The sequence below is a fragment of the Hemiscyllium ocellatum genome, chromosome 16 (assembly GCF_020745735.1).
Source record: "Hemiscyllium ocellatum isolate sHemOce1 chromosome 16, sHemOce1.pat.X.cur, whole genome shotgun sequence".
Lineage (NCBI taxonomy): Eukaryota > Metazoa > Chordata > Chondrichthyes > Orectolobiformes > Hemiscylliidae > Hemiscyllium > Hemiscyllium ocellatum.
The window spans coordinates 17,550,105-17,564,544 of NC_083416.1; the positions used below are offsets into that span (position 1 = coordinate 17,550,105).

At 44.4% G+C, this 14,440-nt stretch overlaps 1 protein-coding gene across 1 annotated transcript in view; it reads right to left on the reverse strand.

The window, feature by feature from the left end:
• The window catches only part of lcp2a (lymphocyte cytosolic protein 2a), a 174,026-nt gene that overhangs the window by 10,205 nt on the left and 149,381 nt on the right, over positions 1 to 14,440 (reverse strand). Inside the window, exon 18 of the mRNA XM_060837487.1 lies at positions 7,283 to 7,323. Coding sequence (XP_060693470.1) covers positions 7,283 to 7,323 — 41 coding nt within the window. The remainder of the gene's footprint in view (positions 1 to 7,282; positions 7,324 to 14,440) is intronic.

Here is a 14,440-nt window from a genome sequence, read left to right on the forward strand (position 1 = left end):
AAGTTTTGCACCTTCTCTAGTAGGTACATCCACATACTGAATCAGAAAATTGTCTTGTACACACTTAAGAAATTCCTCTCCATCTAAACTTTTAATACTATGGTAGATGTTTGGAAAGTTAAAATCTCCTACCATAACTACCCTATTATTCTTACAGACAGCTGAGATCTTCTCACAAGTTTGTTTCTCAATTTCCCTCTGACTATTGGGGGGTTGTAATACCATCCCAATAAGGTGATCATCCCTTTCTTATTTCACACTTCCACCCAAATAAGTTCCCTGGATGTATTTCCAGGAATATCCTCCCTCAGCATAGCTGTAATGCTATCCCTTATCAAAAATGCCACTCCCCCTCCTCTCTTGCCTCCCTTTCTATCCTTCCTGTAGCATTTGCATCCTGGAACATTAAGCTGCCAGTCCTGCCCATCCCTGAGCCATGTTTCCATAATTGGTATGCTGTCCCAGTCCCATGTTCCTAACCATGCCCTGAGTTCATCTGCCTTCCCTGTTAGGCCCCTTGCATTGAAATAAATGCAGTTTAATTTATTAGTCCTATCTTGTCCCTGCCTGCCCTGAGTGTTTGACTCACTTCTGTTCTCAGCTGTACCCGTCTCAGTTCAATCTCTTCCTCACTATCTCCCTCGGTCCCAAACCCCCACCTTACTAGTTTAAATCCTCCCAAGCAGTTCTAGCAAATTTCCCTGCCAGTATATTAGTCCCCTTCCAATTTGGGTGCAATCCGTCCTTCTTGTACCGGTCACTTCTACCACAAAGGAGATTCCAATGATCCAAAAATGTGAATCCTTCTCCCATACACCAGCTCCTCAGCCATGCATTCATCTGCTCTATCCTCCTATTCTTGCCCTCACTAGCTCATAGCACTGGGAGTAATCCAGATATTACTACCCTTGAGAACCTCCTTTTTAAATTTCTGCCTAACTATCTGTAATCTTCCATCACAGTCTCAACCTTTTCCCTTCCTATGTCATTGGTTCCAATGTGGACAATGACCTCCTGCTGGCCCCTCTCCCCCGTGAGAACATTCTGCACCCTCTCTGAGACATCCTTGATTCGGGCACCTGGGAAACATAGAACATAGAAAAATACAGCGCAGTACAGGCCCTTTGGACCTCGATGTTGTGCCGATCCAAGCCCACCTAACCTACACTAGCCCACTTTCCTCCATATGCCTATCCAATGCCTGTTTAAATGCCCATAAAGAGGGAGAGTCCACCACTGTTACTGGCAGGGCATTCCATGAACTCACGACTCGCTGAATAAAGAATCTACCCTTAACATCAGTCTTATACCTACCACCCCTTAATTTAAAGCTATGCCCCCTCGTAATGTCTGACTCCATACGTGGAAAAAAGGTTCTCTTGGTCAACCCTATCTAAACCCCTAATCATCTTGTACACCTCTATCAAGTCACCCCTAAACCTTCTTTTCTCCAATGAAAACAGCCCCAAAAGGATCAGCCTTTCCTCATATGATCTTCCTACCATATGAGGCAACATCCTGGTAAACCTCCTTTGCACCCGTTCCAGTGCCTCCACATCCTTCCTATAATATGGCGACCAAAACTGCACACAATACTCCAGATGCAGCCGCACCAGAGTCTTATACAACTGCAACATGACCTCAGGACTCCGGAACTCAATTCCTCTACCAATAAAAGCCAGTATGCCATATGCCTTCTTCACAGCACTATTTACCTGGTTGGCAACTTTCAGAGATCTGTGTACATGGACACCAAGATCCCTCTGCTCATCCACACTACCAAGTATCCAACCATTAGCCCAGTACCCCATCTTCTTGTTAATCTTACCAAAGTGAATCACTTCACACTTAGCTACATTGAACTCCATTTGCCACCTTTCTGCCCAGCTCTGCAGCTTATCTATATCCCGCTGTAACCTGCCATATCCTTCGTCACTGTCAAAAGCTTCACCGATTTTCGTATCATCCGCAAACTTTCTCACCCAACCTTCTAGCCCCTCTTCCAGGTCATTTACAAAAATGACAAACAGCAATGGTCACAAAACAGATCCTTGCGGAACACCGCTAGTAACTGCACTCCAAGATGAACCTTTACCATCAACTACTACCCTCTGTCTTCTTCCAGCCAGCCAATTCCTAATCCAAACCTCCAACTCACCCTCAATGCCATACCTCCATATTTTTTGCAGTAGCCTACCATGGGGAATTTTATCAAACGCCTTACTAAAATCCATATACACCACATCTACTGCTTTACCCTCGTCCACCTCCTTAGTCACCTTCTCAAAGAATTCAGTAAGGTTTGTGAGGCACAACCTGCCCTTCACAAAACTATGCTGACTATCCTTGATCACATTATTCCTATCCAGATGTTCATAAATCCTATCCCTTACAATTCTCTCTAAGACTTTGCCCACAACAGAAGTGAGACTCATCGGCCTATAGTTACTAGAGTTATCCCTACGCCCCTTCTTGAACAAGGGAACCACATTTGCTATCCTCCAATCTTCTGGCACTATTCCCGTAGACAACGAGGACATAAAAATCAAGATCAATGGCTCTGCAATCTCCTCCCTTGCTTCCCAGAGAATCCTAGGATAAATACCATCAGGCCCAGGGGACTTATCTATAATTTCCAGAATTTCCAACACCTCTTCCCTACATATCTCAAAGCCATCCATTCTAATTAATTGTGACTCAATATTCACATCGGCAACAATGTCCTGTTCCTGAGTGAATACTGACGAAAAGTATTCATTCAGTGTCTCCTCAATTTCTTCAGCCTCCACACGCAACTTCCCACTACTATCCTTGACTGGACCTATTCCTACCCTAGTCATTCTTTTATTCCTGACATACCTATAGAAAGCCTTTGGGTTTTCCCTAATCCTACCAACCAAGGACTTTTCATGTCCCCTCCTTGCTTCTCTTAGCTCTCTCTTTAGATCCTTCCTGGCTACCTTATAACTCTCAATCGCCCCAATTGAACCTTCACGCCTCATCTTTACATAGGCCGCCCTCTTCCCTTTAACAAGGGATTCCAATTCCTTATTAAACCACGGCTCCCTCACACAACCCTTTCCTCCCTGCCTGACAGGTACATACTTGTCAAGGACACTCAATAGTTGCTCCTTGAACAAGCTCCACATATCGATTGCACCCTTCCCTTGAAGCCTACTTTTCCAAGCCACGCATCCTAAGTCATGCCTCACCGCGTCATAATTTCCCTGCCCCCAGCTATAACTCTTGCCCTGTAGTGCACACTTATCCCTCTCCATCACTAGAGTAAAAGTCACCAAATTGTGGTCACTGTCCCCAAAGTGCTCACCTATCTCCAATTCTAACACCTGGCCTGGTTCATTACCCAGAACCAAATCCAGTATGGCCTCACCTCTTGTTGGCCTGTCTACATATTGTGTCAGGAAACCCTCCTGCACACATTGGACAAACACCAACCCGTCTAATGTACTCGAGCTATAGCTTTCCCAGTCAATATCTGGAAAGTTAAAGACCCCCATAACAACCACCCTATTACTTTCACTCTTCTCCTGAATCATCCTCGCAATCCTTTCTTCTACATCTCTAGGACTATTAGGAGGCCTGTAGAAAACTCCTAACAGGGTGACCTCACCTTTCCTATTTCTAAGCTCAGCCCAAACTACCTCAGATGGCGAGTCTCCATCCATCGTCCTTTCCACCGCTGTAATACTATCTTTGACAAGCAATGCCACACCTCCCCCTCTTTTACCCCCACCTCTGACCCTACTAAAACATTTAAACCCTGGAACCTGCAACAACCAATCCTGTCCCTGTTCTACCCATGTCTCCGTAATAGCCACAACATCGAACTCCCAGGTACCAACCCACGCTGCAAGTTCACCTACCTTATTTCGTATACTTCTCGCATTGAAGTATACACACTTCAAGCCACCTTCCAGTTTACAGGCACCCTCCTTCCAGATTGATGCCATGTTCCTAACCTCCCTACACTCCAGGTCCTGCACCCTAAAGTTACAGTCTAGTTTCCCATGCCCCTGCAGAGTTAGTTTAAACCCCCCGAAAGAGCACTAGCAAACCTCCCCCCAAGGATACTGATGCCACTCAGGTTCAGGTGTAGACCATCCTGTTTATGGAGGTCCCACCTTCCCCAGAAAGAACCCCAGTTATCCAGAAACTGGAATCCCTCCCTCTTGCACCATCCCTATAGCCACGCATTTAACTGCTCTCTCTCCCTATTCCTCGACTCTCTATCACATGGCACGGGTAACAAACCAGAGACAACAACTCTATTTGTTCTAACTCTGAGCTTCCAACCTACTCCCTGAAAACCTGCCTAACATCCTCATCCCTCTTCCTACCTACGTCGTTGGTGCCAATGTGGACCATGACTTCGGCCTGCTCCCCCTCCCCCTTAACAACCTGGAAAACACGATGAGAGACATCACGTAGCTTTGCACCTGGGAGGCAACATACCAAACGTGAGTCTCTCTCACCCCCGCAAAACCGCCTATCTGTGCCCCGAACTATCGAGTCTCCAATAACTATTGCTCTGCTCTTCTCCACCCTTCCCTTCTGAGCAACGGGGATAGGCTCCGTGCCAGAGGCCTGAACCCCATTGCTTACCCCTGGTAAGAAGTCCTCCCCACAAGTATCCAAAATGGTATCCTTGTTCTTGAGGGGAACGGCCGCAGGGGGTCTCTGCACTGGCAGCTTCCTCCCAGTCCTTCTCACTGTCACCCATCGGTCTGCAATCTTTGGAGTTACTACTTCCCTAAAGCTCCGATCTATGACCCCCTCTGCCTCCCGAATGATCCTCAGTTCATCCAAATCCAGCTCCAGTTCCCTAACATGGTCTTGGAGGAGCTGGAGATGAGTGCACTTCCTGCAAGTGTAATCAGCCGGGAAGACCATGGCATCTCTCACCTCAAACATGTTGCAAGAGGAAAACACACCATTCTGCTTTTTCTCTGCTGGCCTCAGAAGCGTCTGTCTGTACCTCGAACTACAGAATCCCTAACACAATTGATCTCTTGGAACCCCTCGTTGCATGAGAGCCAGTCTCAATACCTGAAACTTGGCTGTTCGTGCTACGTTCCCCTGAGAATCCATCACCCCCTACATTTTCCAAAACAGCATAACTGTTTGGAATGGGTATATCTACAAAAGACTCCTGCCTTAGGTGCCAACCTCTCTCACCCTTCCTGGAGTTAACCCATCTATGTGACTGTATCTGAGACTTTCCCCCTCCTTCCTATAACTGCCATCCATCACATAATGTTGCTGTTGCAAATTCCTCATCGCTTCTATCTGTCTCTCCAACCGATCCACACGATCTGATAAGATTCTCATCCAACAGCATTTATGGCAGATACAATCCACAATAACCCTTAAACTCTCTTTAAACTCCCACATCTGACAAGTAGCACATATCACTGCAAAGGCCATTTTTGCTCCTTCACAACCTACAGACCCAGAAAATAACACCGTCTTATTCCTCTACAAACACTGCCCCAGGTTAAATTAAGAGCTATGGCTTATATTTTAGGTTTAATCAAGAGACTGATCTCCAAAAACATATAATCAAGAAAGAATCCACTATACTCACCACTGCAGACTTAAAACAACAATTAACTTATCTGATTCTGTGCTGTGAACTTCACCTAATAGTTCCTCCAAGATTAGTTGTGCATTTCATTGTTTGTTAATTTTCCCAGATGCACTCCGATGTCCAGCGAGACACAAATTCAAACAGCAACAGTGGTAACTGTACTGGTTCTCTTTCTTTTTCTTTTTCTCTCTCTGTCTCTCTCTCCTGCACTGTCCTCACCATGTGCTTCCTTTGTCTGCTCTTCTCCCTTTCAAAGTGCTGTTGTTTTGACTTTTTTTCCCAAAGTTCCAAAACAATGCAACAGCATATAAAACAGTAGTTGCTGCTCCTGGAATTCGAGGAAATCACCTCCAACACCTAAAATACCTCAAAAAAAGGAGCAGCTCTTACAGCCAGAAATTTTTCCCGTCCTCCATCTTGGATTAGAGTTGATGGAACGATAAATCAATTGAGGTCTATACTGGAGTGGCCATTCTGTTTTAAACCAATTGTTTAAGTGGGCTCCAATCTTTTGCCTTGCCTTAATTAAGGCAAGGATCAACATCATTTAGGACGGCTCGGTGGCTCAGTGGTTAACACTACTGCCTCACAGCGCCAGGGACCTGGGTTTGATTCCAGCCTCGGGTGATTGTCTGCATGGAGTTTGCACATTTTCCCCGTGTCTGCGTAGGTTTCTTTTGGGTGCTCTGGTTTGGTCCCACAAATGTGCAGGTTAGATGGATTAGTCATCGGAAATACAGGGATAGGAAATGGCCGGGGGTGGGGGGTGCGGAGAGGGGGACTTCGGATTTTTGGTATGGATGTGGTGGGCTGAATGTCCTGTTTCCAGGTTGGAGATTGTCTATGGATTCTATGGGTGAAATAGCCTGCTTCCAAACAGTAGAGATTTTAGATTAGATTACTTACAGTGAGGAAACAGGCCCTTCAGCCCAACAAGCCCACACCGACCCTCTGAAGAGCAACCCACCCAGACCCATTCCCCTACATTTACCCCTTCACCTAACACTACGGGCAATTTAGCATGGCCATTTCACCTCACCTGCACATCTTTCGACTGTGGGAGGAAACCGGAGCACCCGGAGGAAACCCACGCAGACACGAGGAGAATGTGCAAACTCCACATAGATAGTTGCCTAAGGCGGGAATTGAACCTGGGTCTCTGGCGCTGTGAAGCAGCAGTGTTAACCACTGTACTACCATGCCACCCACTTCTATGATTCTATCCTGTGATCATTAAAATAGAAGAGCTTTGTTCATAAAGAGTGGTTTTGATATGCTTTAAATTAATTCTAGGTTTTTACAATGACTAAATCCCCAAGAATAGTCCCCTCATAAAATATTTGCTAAAGATATTCTATAAAACACTTGATGCTAAATCATTTCCTCAAATGTTGATCCAGTAATAGTACTCACGAGAATGAACTTTATCTGAAATCGATGTTAGCATTGCTGAATATTCGATTTCAATCAAAATCCCCTTTAGATCCTAGCATTCATTAAATTTATAAGAGTTTTCATTCGTACAGTGTCACACAATCTCAAAATTTTATGAATCATTTTTTGTGCAGCCCTCCTTCAGTACTGCACTGATTAAACTAAGAATCAACTTCTTGACAAGACAATGAAGATTTTAAGCAAAAAAAAAGAAAGAGAAGCTGACAAACATTTCTGTACCTTGTTGAAAACGTGGTGGCAGCGAGCCACTTGGTGAAAGACTGGTCATAAAATGGAGAAAGAAAAATAAAACAGAATGTTAATTAGACAGCAACAAACAAATTGACAACTGGACACAATAATGCTGAAAAGTGAAAATGATTTTTAAAAATAATTAGCTTAACTGTGCTAGTCAGCAAGTGATGACGAGGAGGCAATGTCTTAATGGTATTATTACTAGACAATTAGTCAAGCGACTGAGGTAATGTTCTGGGAACTGGGTTTGAATCCGGCATGGCAGATGTTGGAGTTTAAATTCAATAAAAATCTGGAATTAGGAGTCTAATGATGACCATAAAACCAGTGTCAGCAAAACCTAGATGGTTCACTAATGATTTTTGGGGAAACAATCTGCCATCCTCACCTGGTCTGGCCTACATGTGATTCCAGACCCACATCAATGTGGTTGACTCTTAACTGCTCACCGGAAATTAGGAGTGGGCAATAAATAGCCAGCAACACTGGCATCTTGGGAACGAATAAAAGAAAAATTAATTTCTGGTTCCAGAAGTCATTGCCAAGCACAGACTTCAGAGCCCTGTGCAGCTGGGCAGAAAATTAGAAGGAATGCTGCCTGCCACAGCCTAATATGTATAATGGTGGACAATTAAAACACTCACTGGAGAAGGAACTCCACAAATATCCCTATCCTCAATGATGGAAGAGCCCAGGACATGAGTGCAAAAGATAAGGCTGAAGAATTTACAACAATCTTCAGCCAGAAATGCCGAGTGGAAGGTCCTTCTTGGCCTCCTCCAGATGTCCCTAACACACATTATAGGGTGGCACGGTGGCTCAGTGGTTAGCACTGCTGCCTCACAGTGCCAGGTACCCAGGTTCGATTCCAGCCTCGGGTGACTGTCTGTGTGGAATTTGCACATTCTCCCTGTATCTGCGTGGGTTTCCTCTGGGTGCCCTGGTTTCCTCCCACAATCCAAAGGTGTACAGGTTAGGTGAACTGGCTATGCTAAGTTGCTCGTAGTGTTCAGGGATGCCTAGGTTAGGTGCATTAGTCAGCCGTAAATATAGGGGAATGGGTCTGGATGGGTTACTCTTCAGAGGGTCAGTGTAGACTTGTTTGGCTAAAGGGCCTGTTCCCACACTGTAGGGATTCTACATATAAAAAATCACAGCTGACTGTTTTCAGCTATATATTTCACAGGATATCAAACAATGGCTGAAGACATCATAAGGTCAGATTTGTTGATGACTGCAAAAGTAATGGACCATGTCAACATCCTTATTAGTCCTACAATCTTATGCTTCAGGACTAGCCACACATGCTCCAATACAGCTAAAACACTGGCATCTATCTGACAGTACGGGAAATTGGCCAGGTATGGGCTGTGCACAAAGAAAGCAGCCAATTACTGCCCTATCAGTTTATTGTCAATCATCAGTAAAGTGATGGAAAGTGTCATCAATAGCACTATCAAGCAACCCAGCAATACCCTGCTCAGTGATGCCCGGTTTGTGTTCCACCAGGGCTCCTCTGCTCCTGACCTCATTACAACCTTGGTTCAAAGTTGGAAAGAAAGGGTTCCAGAAGCGGGGTGAGAGTGACAGCTCTTCGTATCAAGGCTGCAATTGGCCCAATGTGGTGTCAAGGAACTCTCGCAAAACAAATCAATGGGAATCACGGCAAAAACTCTCTCCTAGTTGGAGTTCCCTGTCCTACAGGAAGATGGTTATGGTTGTTGGCAGGTACTCATTTCAGCCCCAGGAATTCTATTTCGGAGTTCCTCAGGGTAGTCAGAAGTGGGGAGCCTATGTTGATTTTGATAGCATTGTACTTCCATGTGATTTAGCTGTTTGGCTTATGAGGGTTCCTATAAGAAACCTTTCTAGATTCTTTCTGTAGAAATGATTGGCCTGTGGTTGTCTAGATTTCATTCACAAATACAGAAAATGCAGCTTTAACAAATAACACAGGTCCATTTCAGCTGTTGTTCAAAATCAAGATATGTCTTGGAGATTCCAGAAATGTATGATGTATGGATATAATTTAAAGCCAACCAGGACAAAATATATAAACGGTATGAGAAAAATAATTGATTTTTTTTCATTTTCTTCGATAATTTTTGTTGAACATGTTATAAAAGACTGAACATTAGGGAGTGAAAGGTTGTTTGATGAGATGGAAGATTGGAGGCATAAGGTCATGTGATGAAACCTCTAGGAAAACACATTTCGTCAGAGTCAGCAACCTTGCTTGATGCAATTGTGAGTTGTTTTTCCGAAGCACTGCTGATCAGGGCTAGCACATTGTCAGGTAGTTGTGGTTCACACAGTCACAGAGATCCACAGCACAGAAAAGGGCCCTTGAGTCCATTGCATTGCTCATCAAAAACTATCACCTTTTCCAGCACTTATCTGATAGTCTTGCATGTCTTGGCACCACAAGCACATATCTAAAACATTAGAAGGGCTTGTGCCACCAACATCCCCAAGGCAGTGAGTTCCAAATTCCACATCCTTCAGGTAAGAAAAGTTTTTCTTCACATCTCCTTGAAGCTGCCTGTCCCTTACCTTAAATTTATGATCTAATCATTGGTCAGTCCCATCAAAGGGAAATGTTTCTTCCTGTCTAACCTTTCCATGTGTTGTAATTGGAACCAAATGGATCTTGTTAATTAGATTGACCACCTGAGGAAGGAGTGGCATTCCAAAAGCTACTGCTTCCAAATAAACCTGTTGGACTATAACCTGGTGTTGTGTGATTTTTAACTTTGTCCACCCTAGTCCAGTACCTTCTTGTTAACTACGAGATCCTTGATATGGGTTGTTAACCTGGGCCAATCAAGAAGCCTTTTCTGACCAAATATTAACTTTAGAATTCCCTCAGTTCAGGGGACTGACTGACTTCAGTCATTGTACTGTGGACAAGTAAATAAAGGGTAATTTGGTGATGAGATACTGCCCTCTGTTATCGTAGTGGTAATGGGAGAAAGTAGTATGTGCCTGAAGAGCATTCACTTGCAACAGTCATCTTGAAGTGGGGGTAGGCATTTCTAGCATTATCCCTTTATTCAGGAATCTTTACTCATTTGATGCTGCTATTAAAGACAGGGCCCAGTGTGTAGAACAAATGTGATTATTTTTTCCTCCAGGCAAATGGCATTGGGGTAGATGAAAAGCAATGAGTATTCCTTCTGACTGCTTGCAGACCTGCAGCATTTTTGGTTATAAGGGGCTTAAGTTTCCCAGAGGCACCAGACACTAAACTTTCCAAGAGTTGATTAAGGAATATTATAACCCCAAACCTCCTCTATTTCTGAGATGCTATCAGTTTTATTTGGCTGGTAGAAAACTGGGGAAATCTGTATTGGGATTTTTGATGAGGTTAAGACAACTGGCGGAGGCGTGTGAGTTTGGATTAACCCTGAATGAGATGCTGAGAGAATGTTTTGGTATGTGGAATTAGTGATGTGACCATTCGGAAGTGCCTACTAGCTGAAGCCCAGCTAGATTTCAAACAGGCACTAGAACTGGCTTTGTCATTAGAAAAGGCGGCAAATGGAGTATAGGACCTACAGGGCATCCCAACGGAGTGGACACTCTCACCTATCTGACTGAACTTGGGGACACCACTTGAGTATAGGCAATCAAAGAGCCTCACGCAGAGCAAATCCTGAGCAGATGGACCCTCTGCCAACCCACAGCAGTGCTAATTGCCAGAAACAGTGACAAGAGTGGGCAGAACTCCACAAAAAAGCTAAACTTGGCCAAGTGGCTTAAAGATTCTTCAGGACCTGAGATGGCAAGCCATTGTAGTTGCTGCCTGAAAGTAGACTTGAGACAGCAAAGGAGCCCTGTAAGGCCTGACTTACGTAAGAAAACTCATAGACCAGTACCTAGGAAAGTTCACAACCTTGAAAGTTCCCCTACATTAGGGTTGGAACAATTAAATTGCTAAGTGACATTCAAATGAGAACCGATTAAAACTGATGTTTGATTAAATGGTCACCCAGTTCTCATGAAGATTGATAGTGATGCAGCTGTATCTGTGGTTGCAGAATCTGTCTTTAACAAGATTCGCTGGAGCCTCCAATCTTTATGTTTACGCAAGACCTCAGCCAGACTGAGAAAACACACTGGGGAACTGTTGCTAATTAAAAGTACGACTTCACCTTCGGTCTCCTATGAGAAGCAGTTGGTGCTGTGACCACTGATGATACAGAGAGGCTCAGGGCCAAGCTTTTGGGGTGGAAATGGTTGAGAAAAATTGGCTCAACATTTTTTAATTGGAAAATGGCTGCCTCAGTGAAGTCCTAGTGAAATACCCAGGAGCTTTTCAGGAGGGGCTTGGGATTTTAAGTTGACAATGTTGACCAGGAAGCAATTCCACAATTTTGCAAGGCCCATATAGTGCCATTTGCCTTATAGGCAAATGTGGAGATGGATATTAGGAGGCTGGAGAGCGAAGGTATCATCAAACTAGTGCAGTTTGTGGAATGGGCAGCTCCGGTCATACCCATTGTGAAGCCTGATGGCTCAGTTCACCTTTGTGGGGATTTTAAGCAAATGGTAAACCACTTTTTGCAGCTGAATAGATACCCGATTCCTTGCACAGAGGATTTGTATGCAAAGTTGGAGAGGGTGAAGTTGTCCTTTACGAAGGTGGGGGTGGATGAAACGACAGGAACACCAATGCTGGCCACGTGGCTCCTCTAAGCGAGAGAGGCAGTTTAATTCAGGGGATGAAGTTTGGTGCTAGAATCTTGGGAATGGCCCTGTATGGGTACAATGTGAGGTTGACGTGTCGTCAGGTACTTAAAAATTTCGGGTAGGTGATGCAGTCCTGAACAAACATATGGATCACCTGAAAGCTGTTACCTTTCAAATGGGATAGCAAACAAAACATACCTAGCCCCACGGAGCAGCCAGAAGGGCTGACAGAAACCATAGGTTCTTTCTCTCTGTTTCATGTCGAGGAAACCTCGGAGTTGGAGATGGATGCAGCCTTGATATTGTTACCATTGGAAGAAGAGGAAAAAACCCTACTGAGATGGTCTGGACGCAAGTGATGGGCTACGATCTGGTACACACTGTCCGAGTCACAGGAATTGGACCTGGGGCGAAGTCTCGCAGGAAAAGCTACAAGATGTCCAGTTTTGGTCCCCACAACTCAGGAAGGACATACCGGCACTGGAGCGTGTCCAGCGGAGATTCATACGGATGATCCCTGGAATGGTAGGTCTAACATACGAGGAACGGCTGAGGATCCTGGGATTGTATTCATTGGAGTTTAGAAGATTAAGGGGAGATCTAATAGAAACTTATGAGATAATACATGGCTTGGAAAGGGTGGAAGCTAGGAAATTATTTCCATTAGGCAAGGAGATTAGGACCCGTGGACACAGCCTTAGAATTGGAGGGGGTAAATTCAGAACAGAAATGCAGAGACATTTCTTCAGCCAGAGAGTGGTGGGCCTGTGGAATTCATTGCCGGGGAGTGCAGTGGAGGCCGGGCTGCTAAATGTCTTCAAGGCAGAGATTGATAAATTCTTCATGTCACAAGGAATTAAGGACTACGCACTCCTATATCTTATGGTCTTAAGACCAGGCCTCCATCTCCAGACTTGGGGAGGAAGTGACATAGTGATTGGAACCAGGTGAATTTGCTGACAACAAGGTCCTTGATTAGGATTGTTAACCTGGGTCAATCAGGAAATCATGGCTGACAAAAATTAACAGAGGATTTAGAATCTCTTCTGAGCTGGTCAGCCACAGCTAGTGTGGATGGACAAGTACATAAAGGGGGACTTGGTGACAGGATACCAGCCTCTGTGCAGTTTTCTCACTGTGCCTCTCACAATTTTAAACACCTCATCGTGTACCCTCTCAATCTCTTCTGTTCCAAGAAAAACCAACTGTAGTCTGTCCAATCTCACTTCATAACTGAAACTCTCCAGCCCAGCCAATATCCTGATAAATTCCGTCTCCACCCTCTCCAGTGCTATCACATCCCTCCTTTGTTATGCATTCCAGAACTTCACGCAATACTTTAGCTGTGGCTTAACTAATGTTTTATACAGTTCTAGCCAGCATAACATATCCCTTCTCAGCTATGTTATCCACCTGTCTTTATACCATAAGGGACAAGTGTACATGCATGCATGCTAAGGTCCCTTTGATCCTCGGTGCTTTCCAGACTTCTGTTAGTGTCATGAATTAATGAGGATTCAATACAGTAGATGTTATCTCCATGGACTTTAGCAAGACCTTTAACAAGGTGCCACATATATGTTGATGAGTAAGGTTAAATCTCACTAGATCCAGGGAGAGCTAGCCAATTGGACACAAAATTGGTTTGATGGTAGAAGGCAGAGGGTGGTGGTAGAGGGTTGTTTTTCAGTCTGGGAGCCTGTGACCAGTGGTGTGCCTCAAGAATTAGTGGTAGGTCCATTATTATTTGTCATTTATATAAATGATTTGGATAAAAGTTTAGCAGGTATGATTAATAAGTTTGTGGATGACATCAGGATTAGTGATATGGTGGAAAGCGAAGAAAGTTATCTAGGAATGCGGTGAGATCTTGATCAACTGGAGCATTAGGCTGAGGAATGGCAGATGGAGTTTAATTTAGATTTTGGTAAGGCAAACCAGGGTAGGGCTTACACAGTTAATATTTGGGCCCTGGGAAGTGTTATAAAGAAACCCCTGGTTACAGGTTCATTCCTCTTTGAAAATTGAATCGCAAATAGACAGGATAGTGAAGAATGCTTTCAGCATGCTTGCTCTCATCTGTCAGAACATTGAGTTTAGGAGTTGGGAATGTCTTGTTGCAGCTATACAAGACATTAGTGAGGCCACATTGGTGAGGCCATGTGAAGTTCTGGTCGCCCTACTAATGAAAGGATATTATTAAACTAGGAAGTGTGCAGAGAAAACTTACTAGGATGCTACCTGGGTCAGATGGTTTGAGTCATAAGGAGAGGTTGGGTAGACTGGGACTTTTTTCCCGGGAGCGTAGGGGAGTGAGGGATGACCTTATAGATGTCTGTAAAATCAGGAGAGGCATAGATAACGCATATAGCTGACAGCTTTTCCCCATGATAGGGGAGTCTAAAACTAGAGGGCATAGGTTTAAGGTGAGAGGGTACAAAAAGGTCTGGA